We start from the raw sequence: 16,190 nt of genomic DNA on the forward strand, positions 1-16,190 counted from the left end.
AACTCAATGCTCATTGCCATTATTTGAGTCGCACCTATGTTTATGTAGCGAGTGATTTACTGTGTGTTATTCAGTAACTGCTGAATAATGTATCGCTGTATATTTACTTGGATGTTTTTCACTTGGTATGCACCCTGCTAAGGACCTGGAAACAGGACCGCAGTATCAATAAATAAATAAAATTGAGCTTACTACGGCGCCTCTAGCTGGAGATAATGCGCTCACGGGGGAACCTTTTTAATTGTTGTACTATGCCTGTTTATTTAGCACCACCACGTGGTCGATTTTTTCGCCCCATGATTTCGCCTATAGTGTACTAGAATAATGTTCATTATAATGTGAACATTATTCTAGTACACATATAGTTTCGCCCTCTGTCAAGAAATGCCATAGTTGCCAACCGAAGCACTATGGCAAGTATTTCAGAATGCATCCAAAATATATGTAATTGAGCTAGTAAGGGAAGGGAGAAGCAAGATATTTTTGTGGGTGTGGAAAGACAGATTGGTTGAGCAGCCACTTCGCAAACAATCTTTGGTTTTTTGCGTGGCCTGCGCATTACTGTTCACTATTTGTAGGATAAAACTTTAAAAAATAAACAGCAGTTGGCAACCAAGTCACGCGGACCATAGTTTCCTACAAAAATTTTGTAGGAAACTATGACCGCGTAGAATTGTTACTCCGCCAGCCAATCACAGAAACAAACAAAATTGTCGTCATGCAACCATATCAAAATGGCGTCATACTTGACACATGCCTCCGGAGCGTCTGCTGTTCTTGAAGAGTCTTTTCATCGGCGGAAGCGTTGAGGTGTGCAACAGACACTGACAAAGTGCATGGAGTCTGAACTTTCTACTCCTTAAAAGTCGGCGGCAGAGTTCCTTTCACTGCTGACCCTCTTTTACTCATGCAACTTCATTGCCAACTGAAGTGAAACTTGGCAATAAATAGTTGCAGCGAAGCATGAGTTTTATTTCCCTTCAATAAAGAAGCTTTCACCATAGTAGACGAGTGAAAACGTACAAAATTACGCGCTTATAAACAGCTGGCGAACCCTCAAATGAACTTCTCGTCTAAACCTCTAAGGGTTATCCAGCGCCATAGAGTTTCTATGGCCAGCGCCACACTATAGTATATTCTAGGCACTATAGCCACCCTAAGGGCCACGCCCTAGAGTAAAGTGGCCATGCCATATGCCATACCTCAAGGCCTTGACGTGATTGTAGCAATTATCTACGCCTCATGGGGTCATAGAGTTTGATAGCGTCCTCGATCACCTTGCCCCGGGGTTGCCCCGAAACCATGGAGAATGGTGCGCCTTGCACCGCCGTGGTGGCGCACTGCGGAGGGTCAACATCGAGGACAAAACCGCACCCATTGCAGGGTGCTTGCATGCAGCGCTACTTTGCCCCTGGCGCGCAAGACGTGCGCGAACACGCGCGCGCGCACATTTTGTTGTTTGCAGGTGCTGAGCATCTGCGGCAAGCGCTCGAACCTTGTCAAACTGCGTGCTCCGACATACCTGGTTGCAAGCAAACACCAATGGATCTCATAATTAATCCTGACGACCCGTTCCTGACGACCCTTTCAACGAACCTGTCCACTTTCGGCCGCTCTTCACCACATTGTTTTTGGATGAGGTCGATAAGCATGCCGTCTTCGCTGTCAGACGAACTTGAAAAAAGCCCATCGATTGCGGCAATTAGCAGCGCTTCCTTTCTCATTGCCGACATCTCCAATGGCTAACTCCGTCAACTCCGTTGAAACCGCAGGTATCGGGCCAGAGCATCCACGGTTCTGCAGTCTGCACATGTCTGCAGTGCGCGCGCGCGTCCCGCAGTGCTTGCTGGGATTGCACCCCGGCGCACCGCGGATTTTCTCGGTGCGAGACGGGGCAATGGAAAACTGCTCCAACAGGGTGCGCTTCCGGTGATCGAGGATGGTCGGTGCGCACCGGTGCGGTTGATCGAGGATGAAAGTGCACACCAAGGCGCACCGGTGCGGGTGATCGAGGACGCTATGAAACTCTATGCATGGGGTAGCGCAGTAGCGCCCTCTGAAACTTAAATGTGGATTATGCTTTTGTTTGTTGTATGCGGTGGAAGCAATTTTGTTAGCTGAAAACACACCACAGACATTAAGTTCTAGACAGCGCCGATTGGGCAAAGAACCGCTCCAGGGTGATTTGTCAAATTCGCCAAAGTCGCTTCTATCGCATGCATCCAGAAATAGCGTGGCCTTCGAGACCTGCAATTTTAACCAGATTAAGGGGGGTGGGGGCGTCGTCGCTGGGGCGTGAATTTAGATTCCATTTATTAGATGTTCGGTTTTATGCACAACGCAAATTATGTTTTCGTTAAGCTCGAGCGCATAATTGCTATATATGAGTGCTTTTAGCAATAACGAGCGTAAGTAAAACAGTAGGGGTATGCCATGGTCAGCCGGAAATTTGAACTCAGTCAAGCAACGCTACCGGTCTTTAAAATACAAGATGGCGGCAACAGTGGGCGCGTGAGTGTGCGAAGCACGCCTTCGGTGTTTTCAGCGTGTCTTACGAAAATGTTGTCGAGGCAGTTCATTTCTGATCCCCGAAAGTATTCGCACATTCTACGAGCACTCGTCGGTGCACGCACAGCTAGGAACAGCTGTTTGAAACAGCCAGGTTGCCGGCGCTATGGTGGCGGGTCGCACGGCGATGGCAAGTCGGTCATACACAAGCAGATCACAATGGATGATTTACCCGGTTTCATAGGACCTTGGCAGGAGAAGTTCGCGGAGACGCAGCAGAGGTTCAACCGGCGACTATTCGTAGGAATCGCTTTTTTTACGAGCACGGCCGTGTACGCCTGGTACTCGGGCGCCCTCGATTATGTCGACGCACCGCCCATGAAAAACCCAGACGACAAGGAGACTGCCGCCACCGCGAAATCGAAATCGTTCGGTCTCGGTGGCGCGAAAGTACAACCAGCGTCGTATACGAAGCTACCCGAGTCTGTCCCATATCTCCTCGTCGGCGCCGGCACGGCGTCTTTCTCCGCTTTCCGAGCCATCCGCTCTGCCGACCCAACGGCAAAAGTGCTCGTGATCGGGGAAGAGTCTTACAAGCCGTACATGAGGCCGCCGCTCTCGAAGGAACTATGGCTCTCCGAGGACGCGCCCAAAACGCTTAGCTTCAAGCAGTGGAACGGCCGTGAGCGCAGCATCTTCTTCGAGCATGAGGACTTCTACTGCCGTCCTGACCAGTTGATGGAGCGGGAGACTGGAGGCATCGCGGTCGTAAGCAACTGCCGTGTGGCTCGCATAGACTCGGAGGCCCAGAAGGCGATCCTGGAAGACGGCCGCGAGATCACTTACGGGAAGTGCCTCATCGCTACCGGCGGCCAGCCCAAGAACTTGCCCGTGTTCGATAAGCCCGAGTTGGCCGGCAAGGTGGTGCTGTACCGCACCGTGGATGACTTCAAGGCGTTGGACGAGGCGTCACGCCGCGCCAAGTCGGTGGTGATCGTTGGCGGAGGCTTCCTGGGCAGTGAACTTGCCTGTGCTCTTGGTAGGCGCGGCCTCAAGACGGGTCTCACCGTTTACCAGGTGTTTTCCGAGAAAGGTTGCATGGGCCGCCTGCTCCCAGAGTACCTGTCTCGGTGGACGACGGAGAAGGTGCGCGCCGAAGGTGTCCAGGTGATTAGTAGCACGCGCGTTACCGACGCCCGACTAGGCCCACGCGGTCAAATACTGTTAAAGCTTAGTTCCGGCCAAGAGATCACCGCCGACCATGTTGTGGTGGCCGCCGGTTTGGAACCCAGCACTGAGCTGGCAAAGGCGTCGGGCCTCGAGGTTGATGAGCGGATCGGAGGATTCAAGGCCAACGCCGAGCTCGAGGCGCGCTCGAACCTATGGGTTGCGGGTGACGCCCTTTCTTTCTACGACACCAAGCTGGGCCGGCGACGCATCGAGCACCACGACCATGCTGTGGTGACGGGCCGGCTCGCTGGAGAGAACATGACGGGCGCGCGCAAGCCGTACAAGCACCAATCCATGTTCTGGTCGGACTTGGGACCCGACGTGGGGTACGAGGCAATCGGCATCGTCGAGTCACACCTGCAGACGGTCGGCGTGTTTGCGCGCGCTACAGAGCAGCAGACCGAAGAAGCCGTGGAAGCAGCGCCAGTCGCGAGTCCCATGAACGCCAAGCGCGACGACTTGCCTCGGGCGCCGGGCGAGGGCGACGATTATGAGAAGGGAGTCGTTTTCTACCTCCGAGACGATGGCGTTGTAGTGGGCATCGTCCTGTGGAATATCTTCAACAGGATGGCGGTGGCGCGCAAGATCATAAATGAGCACAGAGCGTATGAGGACCTTAGTGACCTCGCGAAATTGTTTGACATTTACAGTGAGGATTGAAACCTTGCTGTGCTGTCTGGAAACTCCAGCATAGTGCCTAGACTGCATACCAGCATGGTGTTCGTGCGTGCAGGTTTATTATCTAGATTGTTGTATTTGTTTTCTTTCGTGCAAAAAGTTGTGCAGTATAGAAATGACATGCACTGTAGCTACGTTGATATTTTGTTGTTTATAGCCTATCATTTTGTCAATTTAATATCTCGAATGCATTGTACAACCATTGTTGCCATGCTAGATTAGTACTCACGGGCAAGGTGAAGGAGGATTATGTATGAAATTAATATTGTTGCTTAGTTGTGTACCAATACTATGGAGGCAACATTCCGCATGCTTGAAACATCTACTATGGTTTTAGTTTTGTGACCTTTGACCTGCCTGAGTGTTAGAAAAATGTGCCACAGTCGTGCACTTACCGTTACATAACGTGTGCTTAGCCCGGTGGGAGGCAGAGGGCATATAGGTCATTGCTAGTCCAAGCCATGATCAGCGAATTGAGGGAACAGAACATTTGCACAGCTTATCGGTTTTATTACTTTGGCTAAGTCACATTTTGTTATAGTGTTCTTTAATTTGAAAATTTGCGGGCACACAGACCTGCTTGTATAAATATGCATTGATGTACAGTTAAGTTTCAAGGCCAATACACTGTAGGCGTGTTGTGAAAAGTAAATTAAGTACTAAAGATGCTCACTCTCGGCAAATGACCTCAGACCATTCTGGAACAGTCTACATAATGCCACTTTCTGAATGTATATTTTGATGAAGTAGTGTATATGACAACAATGTATATTATGTTCATTCACCTATAAGTACGACAGCATTATAGATGAGTCTCACACACATTGTAAGTATCCGTCTGACAAGAAATATTGGTTGATCCCAAAGGCAGTGCAGTTAACACAGTGTCTCAAACCGCAAGCTGGCACAAGGGAACAATACAAGAAGCCAACATTTCAGAAAGGGACCTTAGCACGAGAGAAGCATGCGTGCTATTGTGGCCTAATGGTTAGAGCATTGGGCTGTTGTGCTGGAAAACAGATTCAAACCCACTATCGGTCACACATTTATTTGTAGAATTATAGGCAAACTTTACCCACTTTGTAAGTATTTAACAGAAAACTGACAGTCTGTTAAGCATACACAAGCATGTCACAGTGTGACTTAGAGTGCAAGTCACCTCAGACACATGCATACAGCTGGTGACACGTTATGATCATCACGTTCTAGCTACCGGGATGTTTATATTTTGCTTAAGATGCTCAAAAAAAAAAGATTTTGCGCCTACTGCTGCACCATTCTTTTTCAAATTTTGCTACAAGACTGCATTTTGGAGTCTACGTTGTTCAGTGTAACACATGGCACAGTTAATTGCCTGGTTTTTAAGGAAAAAATGCAACATTGCCTTCATTCATGGGGATGCAAGCTGCTGCCGTAACGGCACAAGCATGCCTTTATGTCGCCACCTGCTGGCAGCTGTGGAAAGCAGCCAGCCAGTATCTACAGAAACCTACAGCCGAGGGAGGGGGTCCAACGTGGTTCTAGTGTGGGAAAGGAGGTGAAGGAGACGGAAAGAAAAATGTGGGAAGAAAGAATGCTCGGAAAGCCAGCGCTATCAATGTGTAGGTCACAAGAACAGGAGATTAAGAGAGAGCTCTTATTTGATAACTCGTGGGGCAGCTCACTATTATTCGAGGCTAGGACGGGGGTTTTGAGAATGAAAACATACAGGGCTAAATTTGAAGACGTGGACCTTCAGTGCACAGCTTGCGGAGCCGAAATGGAGACCACTTAGCATATAGTGCTGAGATGCACAGACCTTCGCCCGACCCTGGCAGAGGGAACAGTGGCAGATATGGAAGGGGCATTAGGTTTTCCCGGGGAACGAGGGCAAATAGACGAGAAAAGAGTGGCAGTAACGAAGAGGAGGCTAGGGGATTGGTGGAGGAAGTCAAGGGATAGATAATACCATAAATCGGGGAGATAATGTTTCCTGTACTGTTTTAGATAGTTATCTTGGGGGGAGGAGGGGAGTAAAAACTAGGTTAAGAAAAAGAAGATATAAAGAAAGGAAAAAAAAGAATAATAATAAAATAGGAGGGGGAGCAAAAGGCTAGGTGGCGCCAGCCGCCGCCCGTTACAAAGGGTATAGCCGCCATCCATCCATCCAGTGAGGGTTTCTGCATGTTGTCTTCTTTGTAACATGTGGCAACCTTCCCTGAACAGCTGCTTTCTGCAGCTGTTGGCCGGCTATTGCGGCAGCAGTTTGCATCCCCACAAGCACAGGCCATTTTGCATTTTTTCTTAAAAACCACACAATTAACTGTGCCAAGTGTTACACGCAATGACATAGATACCGAAATGCTATCTTTGTGCAAGTTTCGAGTGAGAGCAGTACAGTGGTAAGCACAAAAGCTTTCTTCAGATGTATTGAGTTAAATATCTGCATGCCTGTGTGCTATCGCACACGTAGTAGTTAGTGATGAGAAGTTCTGGTCTCATTTTTCTCTGTTGCATACAGCATGTCGGTCTATGGGTAAATTCAATTAATTCATACAGCTATTATGATGTTAGTCTTGCCAGAGTGTCTTTCTTGTCACGAAGCTTGTAGGGAAAGCTCAGTATGCCATCTAAAGCAGTTGCAAGGCCGCAATATGGTGCAGCTTAGTTTAGAGGGCATTTAGCCATATGCAATGACATGGTGCATCTATGGTGAGGCTAATACTATTGACAGAGTCCTTTGATAGTGCTTTTGTTCAGGCAACAAGGATTCTATAGAAAAGTTTTGTACATCGCCCAAAGTAAATGTGATGTGGTGCGTCATCATTAAGGGGCACATAGCTGTCAGGTAGAGCAGGCTACTTTGCATATATATTCCAGCAAGACAGGTAACTTTCCTTGTTGTAGTGTTGCAGGAGAGCAAGAGGAGTATAATAATGCAAATAACACGAGCTTCATCATTCTTGAATTAGGAAGGAACAGCGCCAACTAAGACGAACACAAGAGGGGAGAACCACACAGGACAAGCGCCAACTTCATCTAACTTTATTCACAGAAAATTCAGCAAATATAGGAAAAACACAGACATGCGCACAATGACCATCATGCGTCATCTGCCAAACCGCTCCAGATATGACATTTCACTTTTGAAGAGGGTCACGGAAGTATCACTTACACAGTTTTTTCCTCTTTTCTTTATATGGAATGCTTCTAAAACCTCACGTGCCTTAGTTTCCCTACTTCTGCCAAGAATCTTTATCGCTCCGAACCGTGGTTCACACTTCTTGCAGTACTGGCATTGTCTTTGTGGTGAATGTTCTGCCGCTTGGTCACACACGGTGCAAGTTGCGCAATGTTGCGAAAGATGCGCACCTCCTTCTTTCAGCGACCTCACATGTTCAGCAGCACGGTCGTTCACGCATCTGCCCGTTTGGCCCACATAGGTTTTCCCGCACGTCAAAGGTATTTCATATACCACACCGGTGCAGCACTTTACAAACTACTTTCCATGTTTTTTGGTGCAGTTGCTCCTCGTACCCTCACTCGCGACGCGGGCGCAGAGCTGAGCTTGTTTTCGAGGAGCCGAAAACACGACTGGGACGCCGTGTCTGTTTGCCACCTTTTTCATATTGTGGGCTATCCTATGTACATAGGGAACCACTTCCGGCTTTGCAGCTAGTCTTTCTTATGCGCACGGTCTCTTGACCATGGCACCTTTGATATCTTCAAGACAAAGAGATGCGTGAACGACCAAGACAAAGAGGCAGATGCGTGAACGACCGTGCTGCTGAACATGTGAGGTCGCTGAAAGAAGGAGGTGCGCATCTTTCGCAACATTGCGCAACTTGCACCGTGTGTGACCAAGCGGCAGAACATTCACCACAAAGACAATGCCAGTACTGCAAGAAGTGTGAACCACGGTTCGGAGCGATAAAGATTCTTGGCAGAAGTAGGGAAACTAAGGCACGTGAGGTTTTAGAAGCATTCCATATAAAGAAAAGAGGAAAAAACTGTGTAAGTGATACTTCCGTGACCCTCTTCAAAAGTGAAATGTCATATCTGGAGCGGTTTGGCAGATGACGCATGATGGTCATTGTGCGCATGTCTGTGTTTTTCCTATATTTGCTGAATTTTCTGTGAATAAAGTTAGATGAAGTTGGCGCTTGTCCTGTGTGGTTCTCCCCTCTTGTGTTCGTCTTAGTTGGCGCTGTTCCTTCCTAATTCAAGTATGCACCATCTAGCCCAAATGAATGTTCTCCTGAACTTCATCATTCATTAAATTAATAATTGCTAGAAGCACAATAAAGGCATATAGGATTCATTAATTTAGTTGACTATAGCACCGGTGTTTTGTTAAGTAATTCTTCACTGTCCGCAACAACCCTCTGTTAAAAGACAACTGAAACAAAATGTTTGACCAAATAAAAAGCCTAGTTTAAGGTGGTGTAGATGTAGAGAAACCTCCATGCAAAATTTGATACTTAGAGTACAAGCGGAAGCGTCGCAAGAAGCTAGTAAAAATGGCAGTTCTTGATACCGAAACTGAAAGAAACGCCACCATTATCGCTCGCATGAGTGACGCACATGCTTTCTATTGATTGCGCTTCAAAATATGCAGTCGGAATTGGCCACTACGCGTTGGTCAAGCTGGTGCAGGACAAAGGCAGCGCGCACTACGCAGCACGGCTAGACTGGAGTACACAAGCGTGAGCGGGTACTCCAGCCCAGCCGTGCACATAGTAAATGTTGCATGTAGCTGCATAGCGTAGATGCTGTGGGGTGCCGCGATAAGCCCTCGCATCGTCAAGATGGTTGGACAACTGCAGGCTCCGATTGGTCCCTGTAAGAAAAGTTGTTTATGGGCTTTGGTACAGGTAAACAGTTTGAGGTGCAGAACATCATGATAGGAGGACCTGAGCCTTGTGGAAACTTTTATAGCACTAGATTTTTTTTATACTATCGTATACAGTTCATAGCATTTATATGGGCCTACAAAGGATGATCAACCAAAACTGTTTATTTGGGTAGACTTTTGCATCTGAAAACTGTGCGACTCAATACTATTGCAAATAAACAGCTCTAGCCCTATCAAAGAACTGACCGAAACAACTTGCCATTGGCCCATATTTATAGAACCTCATCTGGTATATAAGATCTTCAAGCAGTCACTGTGGAAATTCTGGAACTTATAATATGTTTTAATATAATCTTCTAAGAAAGACCTGTCTTTGTGCGGGTGCATCTTGTGCTAACACAGAAGTATCGTAACACTGTTATTGGAAAACAGTGTGGCAGTTGAACAGACATCAAAAGTGTGGAAAGGATGGGCTATGCATTGGGCTGTTGATTTCATCTCGGTTCAAGTGCTGCATTGCTTTCCCGTAACATTGAACCTACACCAGTGAGGGGAACTGTCGGACGTTCCAATAGTAGTAACATTTGAGATCGAATTGAACTTCAGTTGAGTAGTACTGGAGGAAAATGAAGTTGAATATTGTTGTACAAAAAATCATTCATTTAACAATAATATTGCTGCATGGCAAACCATGCCATTCAACAATGATTATAAGGGTAGATAAGGGATGCGGGCATTACAATAGCCAAGATGGTGCAAAAGTACTGCACTTTTTCTTTGCTGTATTACCGTTGTCTGACAAGACGCTTTGGTCTTCTTCAGTCTCGCAGGTATACCACTGGACCAAAATCATAGACACAATCACAATTACAGGTCAGGATGCAGCATCAGGGGCTGGGCTATACAGCTTGAGTCAGCAGACATTAACTATCGATATCACTCTCTGTGTGGACAGACAGCAACATGTGTTTGACCAGGGCAACCTCTTAGGTGACGTTAGTGTCCTGGCACAAAATGCAGCGGGAGCTGTTGTAACACGGTGGGAACTTTGTTGAGAGACAGACTCTTTGGTTATGCCATTGGGCAAACTTCCAAAAACAAGAAACTTTGATAGTGTGATTATTACAGCACAAGGGAACTAGGTGAGTATAGGTATCCCTGTGGTGGCAGTTATGTGAGGCTCATGACAATATCATCATTATCATCACCCTATGATAACGGTGGTTATTGTGATGCAATGACTGCAAAAATATTGTATAGTGCATTTAATGGAATTGCAATTTTTCTCATTAATGTAAAGCAGTGCGCACATCCTAGAAATCGCAACGTTAGTAAGTTAGTAATTGCAAAAAAAAAAAAATTCTTATGATGAGTACTCTGCAGGGCATAGGCAGTTATGCATTATCTGATGAGGTTTATAGAGGCAGCCTGGTGGGCCAGTTAGTGTTTGCATATAGTATCCTGAAGACTGGAATGTGTATCTGGGGCAATAGAAGAGCAAAGAAAGCTGACATGTTTTTTTTTAGCTAAAATACCACTATTAGATCAGGTTTCAAAGACTCTGGCCTAATCCTAAGAAAACACAAAGTGAGCATTCATAAAAAGTACTAAGAGATACCTAGTGCCAGGTGTTATGTTTTTGCAAAACTTTAGTGCAATGACCACACCCTAGCTGCAGATGGCATACTTCCAGAGAAAAGTAGCATTCTCCTCCAGGCAACATCTTGTGAAAATATGTCTGGTATGGCCACAATAATAGTTGTCACATTTTCCCTGCAACGTAATGTTTAATTATGGACAGTTGATTTGAATCCATTTGAAAAAGGTTCAAATTTGCAAATAGCAACAATTTGATCCAGTCAGACAAGATTATATTCAATTTGTTATTTCAAACGTTTCAATATTTGCACACTCTTACTCAATTTCTCCGTTTTCTTGACCATGACACTATTATAAACACATTGCAACATCCACTAGAAAGCAGAATCTAAGTAGAATTTTGGCAAATCGTGGTAAATATTGCTTCATAGGCATAGTTCCTTGCTGAAGACCACTGATATACTTGGGCTAGTGTTTTTTTTTTTTTTTTTGTCGAGTGCAGAAAAATAAGACTGCATTTCATGGTGGATCTAGCAGTGACCTCTTTAGATGTATCAGTTAAACATGCAATGTTGCATTTGACAAACTCTATAAATCTGCATTCCTGCCTATGGCTCACAAATATGCACATCTGAAACTGCCAATTTTCATCCCTCCACCAGCTTAAAGGGCCCCTCACCAGGCCCCATAGCAAATTTTGGCTATACGCTGGAAGTTGTTACGTGTCCTCTAGGGAGCCTTCTGCCTCAAAAATTTTTCAAATCTGCTCATTAATAGCCGAGATAGAAATATTTCAGTGCCGCGAACCCATGACTTAAACAGGCGAGCTTCGCTGCCAAGCAAGACGCTCTCTCTACTCGCCCTGTCTAGCTTACGCAAGTGAAATTCCTTCCCTGCGTTCTCCCATACCGGACCTTTTTTTCCTTTTTTTTTTTCGGCGCACTTTTGCCAACGGCGTCGCACGCGAGCTGTTGTCTCGATCGTTGGCGCAGCGCTCGATTTTGCGCGCTGTACGCAAGGGAACATGACTAGCGGTATAATTCACTGCTACACGAATACTGAGGCAGAACAAGCGTATTGCAGAGCGCGATCGCGCGCTGGAACATGGTAGAAAATGGCATAGTTTCGGTGGCTGCACACGCGACCGCACGACCGTGGGAACAAGCAGACGGAAACGGAAGTACATCTTTCTTGCTTCGGTGCGAAGTAAAACAAGAGAAACACGCAGATATTCCGTTTGTGAGTTTATTAATTCTCTAAACGTCAATTCAAGCAACAGATGTCTTGAATAATTATTTAAGTCACGTGTCACTACGAGTGACATCACACTGCGGACACGATTACGTCACCGTTCGGATTGAAATTTCAGGTCTTTCCGCGGCGCGTAGCGATGTAGTACTTTGCAGACACGATTGTTATCGCGCAATGTATACTCGGCGCTTGTCAGCTCAAAAGGGCCAGACCTGGTGAGGGGCCCTTTAAGAGGAAGCTTTAGCTCATCAAGGGCTCCTCTCTAAATACACAGGAAAGGAGAAATTTTTCTGAGCAACCACTGCGCCAAACTTGGTGAAGTTTGGCGGATCTTTGATTAAGTTGTCGATGTTTTAAAAATGGTTGAAAATCACAAATTTTAAGAAAACGAGACTATGAAGTTAGCATATATGTGACTGAGCGGTAAAACATGATATCACAATTCTGCAATTCAATCTACTAGCACATCTAAAGCGGACAATATTGATGCTTTAAAGGGCCCCTCACCAGGTCATATAGCAAATTTTGGTTAAACACTGAAAGTTGTTACGTGCCCTCTGAGGAGAGTTCTACCGCCAACAATTCTTTATATTAGTTCAATTAATGGCAGATATAGAAATATTTGAAGTGCCGTGAACCCATGATTTCATGAGGCGAGCTTTACCACCACCATAGACAGTCTCCAATTTCCCCCATCTAGCATCTGCAAAGGAAATCTCTTCCCTGCGTTCTCCCATACGGAAGCCGATGGATCGCGTGAAGAATACGTCACGGGTCCCGCCTTCTTTTTTCGGCTTTTCGCTTCCCGGCGTACTTTCGGTGACGGTCTCGCGCGCGAGCTGTTGCGTTTGTCTCGCTTCGCGCAGCGCACAACTTCGCGCGCTCTGCACGAGAACACCTGATTAGCCGTGCAAATCGTTGCCACAGTCACGAGCAAGCGGATCAAACTCGGACGCAAGCAGATCAAAGACCACGCTCGTGCGCTGAAACCTGGCAGAAAATGGCAGATAGTTTCGTTTCCTGCGCGCGCGAATGCACGACAAGGGAACAAGAAGCAGACAGAACGGAGGTATGGTCCCACTTGCTACGGCACGGAGTAAAACAACGACTGGTAGGCATTCGGTTTGCAGGTTTATGTCTCTTAACTTTAAATCGTCTATAGAAGCAACAGACCAAATAACTGATGTTGCCTTGAATAATTCTCGAAGTCACGTGAGTGACTGTGAGTGACGTCATAGCACTGCAATCTACCTAACTCCGCCAGCGCGGCGCCTGTGAGGAGAAGGGCACCATGTACCTCAATGTCCTCCTTACCAGCCGCGAGCGGCGTGAGAGAAGGTCATCGAGGCACCGTAGAAGGGTACACAGCGTTTGGTTCGAAATTTCAGATCCTTTCTCGGCGTACAGCGGCGCAAGAATTTGCGAATTTGTTCGCTTTGATTATTCTAACATATGCATTTTACAGAACAGCGATATCTGTACCTAGTTACGCATTTGGAAACTTCGTACTTTATATATATATATAGGTGAGAAAAAAGGGGGTTAACCGAGGGGCCCGATTTTTATTAGTCATATCACAAGAAGCCGACAAACACTGACGCCAAGGACAACGTAAGGGAAATCACTTGTGCTTAATAAATGAAATAAAGAAACGATAAATTAGTGGAAATTAAAGTGGATGAAAAAACAACTTGCCACAGGTGGGGAAGGATTCGTGAAGGTTGTGGGACTATATATATATATATATATATATATATATACATACATAGTGCTAATTACTATTGCATTAAGCGGAAGAGCATGGAAATGCGTATGTCAATTCATTTTGTAATTACCAGCCACATATATACGTGAATACGAACTATATACTAACGAATCTATACGAATATATCAGAATCCTAAGGCAAAGGCTCTACACAACATATTTAATACAACAGAATCAGATTTGTTCGCAATCATGGAAACATGGCTTAACCCTGCTATAACTGACTCTGAAATACAACTTTCTCCGGATTTCAATATATTCCTACGTGACCGCACTAACAAACGTGGTGGTGGCGTATTAATAGGCAGTCATAAAAGTCTTCGGCGTACAGAAATTAAGACACCCTCGTCCTTGGAAATTATATTTGTTCTCTGTAACGCTTCGTATCCCTCCACAATAATTGGTATTTGTTATCACCCTCCTGGTACTGACCCTCTTTTTATATCCGAATACCAATACTGTTCACGCTCTAACTGAATCTTATCGATATCTTCCGATACTACTGTTCGGCGACTTTAATTTTCCGGCAATATCCTGGACCACTTTAGCATGGGTAGCTTCCAAAAACAGTACCGAGGGCGATTTAATCAATTCATGCCTAACATTTGGAGTAACGCAACTCATCAATGAACCTGCACGCTACGGCAATAATTCTAATATCCCTGATCTTTTTCTTGCCTCTGAGACCGACAGGGTATCAAAAATGATTTTTTTTTTTGCCAGGGATCAGTGACCATTCAGTAATCCATGCATCCTACTCCTGTCAACTGTCGCATCCCACAAAGATAACTAAAGCGATAACATTGTACGATAAGGGTAATTATTCCGCAATAAACTCTGAGCTCGAAGAACTTGCTACTTTTCTTCTAACTGACTTTTCAAAGCGTTCAGTCGAGACTAACTAGTTACTCTTTAAAAACAATATACTAGACCTGTTTACTAAGCATGTGCCCAACATTATCGTAACCGAAAAGAAGTCATCCCCATGGTTCAACCTCACATTGAAGCAGCCGAACAATAAAAAGAAAAGGCTTTTTCGTTACGAAAAACGCTCTAATGACGCAGGTGCGTGGAGCAGATACCATGCCATAGAAAAAGAATTTGAAAGGCTCGCAAACAGAGAAAATAATTTCTTTTTTTTTCACAGAAATTGTCCGCTATGTCACGAAAGAACCCGAAAAAATTCTGGGACACCATTAGCCCTAATAACGCCCAACCATTAGCATTGTGCGACGAACAAAACCATCCAATTCCCGATCATGAGGCCGCCGAACAGCTTAACCACTTTTTTTTTTTTTCTTCCATGTCTACCGCCGAATCTGCCGACAACTTACCTCCCTTTCCTTATCATCCCATTTTGCCCGAACGGCATTGCAAAACTAATCGACTCGTTAAAACTCACATATTCATGTGGCGTGGACGGTATCAACGCGTCAATGCTCAAAAACACGAAATCGACTAATATAGTACGACACTATGCCATATTTTCCAGCAGTCACTATCGACAGGAGTGGTACCGGTAGACTGGAAAGTGGGAAAGATTGTTCCAGTACCCAAAAAAGGTCCTCCATCTTTGTGCAGCAGTTGTCGCCCTATTTCACTTACTAGCATTTGTTCTAAGCTAATGGAACATGTGATCTACTCAAATATTGTCAGTTTCTTAGACTGCAATAATTTCTTTCTTTCTAGAGAACACGACTTACGCGCAAGGCTCCCATGTGATACCCTGTTAGCTTTATTTTATAACGATATTAGTTCCAGCCTTGACTTAAACATACCCATCTGTGCTCTCTTCTTAGATTTTGAAAAATCATTCGACAAAGTTCCGCATGAACGGCTACTCCTAAAGCTTTCTCGACTAAACATTAACACACCTGTATACAAATGGATTCGCAGTTTTCTCGCCAATCGACAACAATTTGTCTATGCTAACACCCACTCATCAAACCAGCCCTCTGTAATCTCTGGTATGCCACAAGGTACAGTGCTTGGACCCCTACTTTTTTCTCATTTATATTAACGACCTCCCAGCTAGTATCTCTTCTACCATTCGTATATTCACAGGTGACTGCGTCGTATATCGTTCCATTAGAAACAGCGCAGATATTAATACTCTTCAAAACGACCTCAACCTTATTGAGCCCTGGTGGAACACATGGTTAATGTCCTTAATATAAAGAAAACTTCATTGATATCTTTCCACCGCAGGCCGCATTACCAGCCAGCACAATATATCATTTCCGGCTCCGCAATATCATCCACTGAATCTTATAAATATCTTGGCATAACATATTCAAGCAATTTCTCCTCGTCAACCCACGTAAC

General features: G+C 45.4%; 1 protein-coding gene across 1 annotated transcript; it reads left to right on the forward strand.

The window, feature by feature from the left end:
* The first annotated feature begins 2,327 nt into the window (after positions 1-2,327).
* On the forward strand, positions 2,328-5,162 carry LOC135895764 (apoptosis-inducing factor 1, mitochondrial-like). The gene has a single exon (XM_065423919.1). It carries the CDS (start codon positions 2,434-2,436, stop codon positions 4,396-4,398), a length of 1,965 nt encoding a protein of 654 aa, XP_065279991.1. The 5' UTR covers positions 2,328-2,433; the 3' UTR covers positions 4,399-5,162.
* The last annotated feature ends 11,028 nt before the right edge of the window (positions 5,163-16,190 follow it).

This window comes from Dermacentor albipictus, chromosome 4 (assembly GCF_038994185.2).
Source record: "Dermacentor albipictus isolate Rhodes 1998 colony chromosome 4, USDA_Dalb.pri_finalv2, whole genome shotgun sequence".
Taxonomy (NCBI): domain Eukaryota; kingdom Metazoa; phylum Arthropoda; class Arachnida; order Ixodida; family Ixodidae; genus Dermacentor; species Dermacentor albipictus.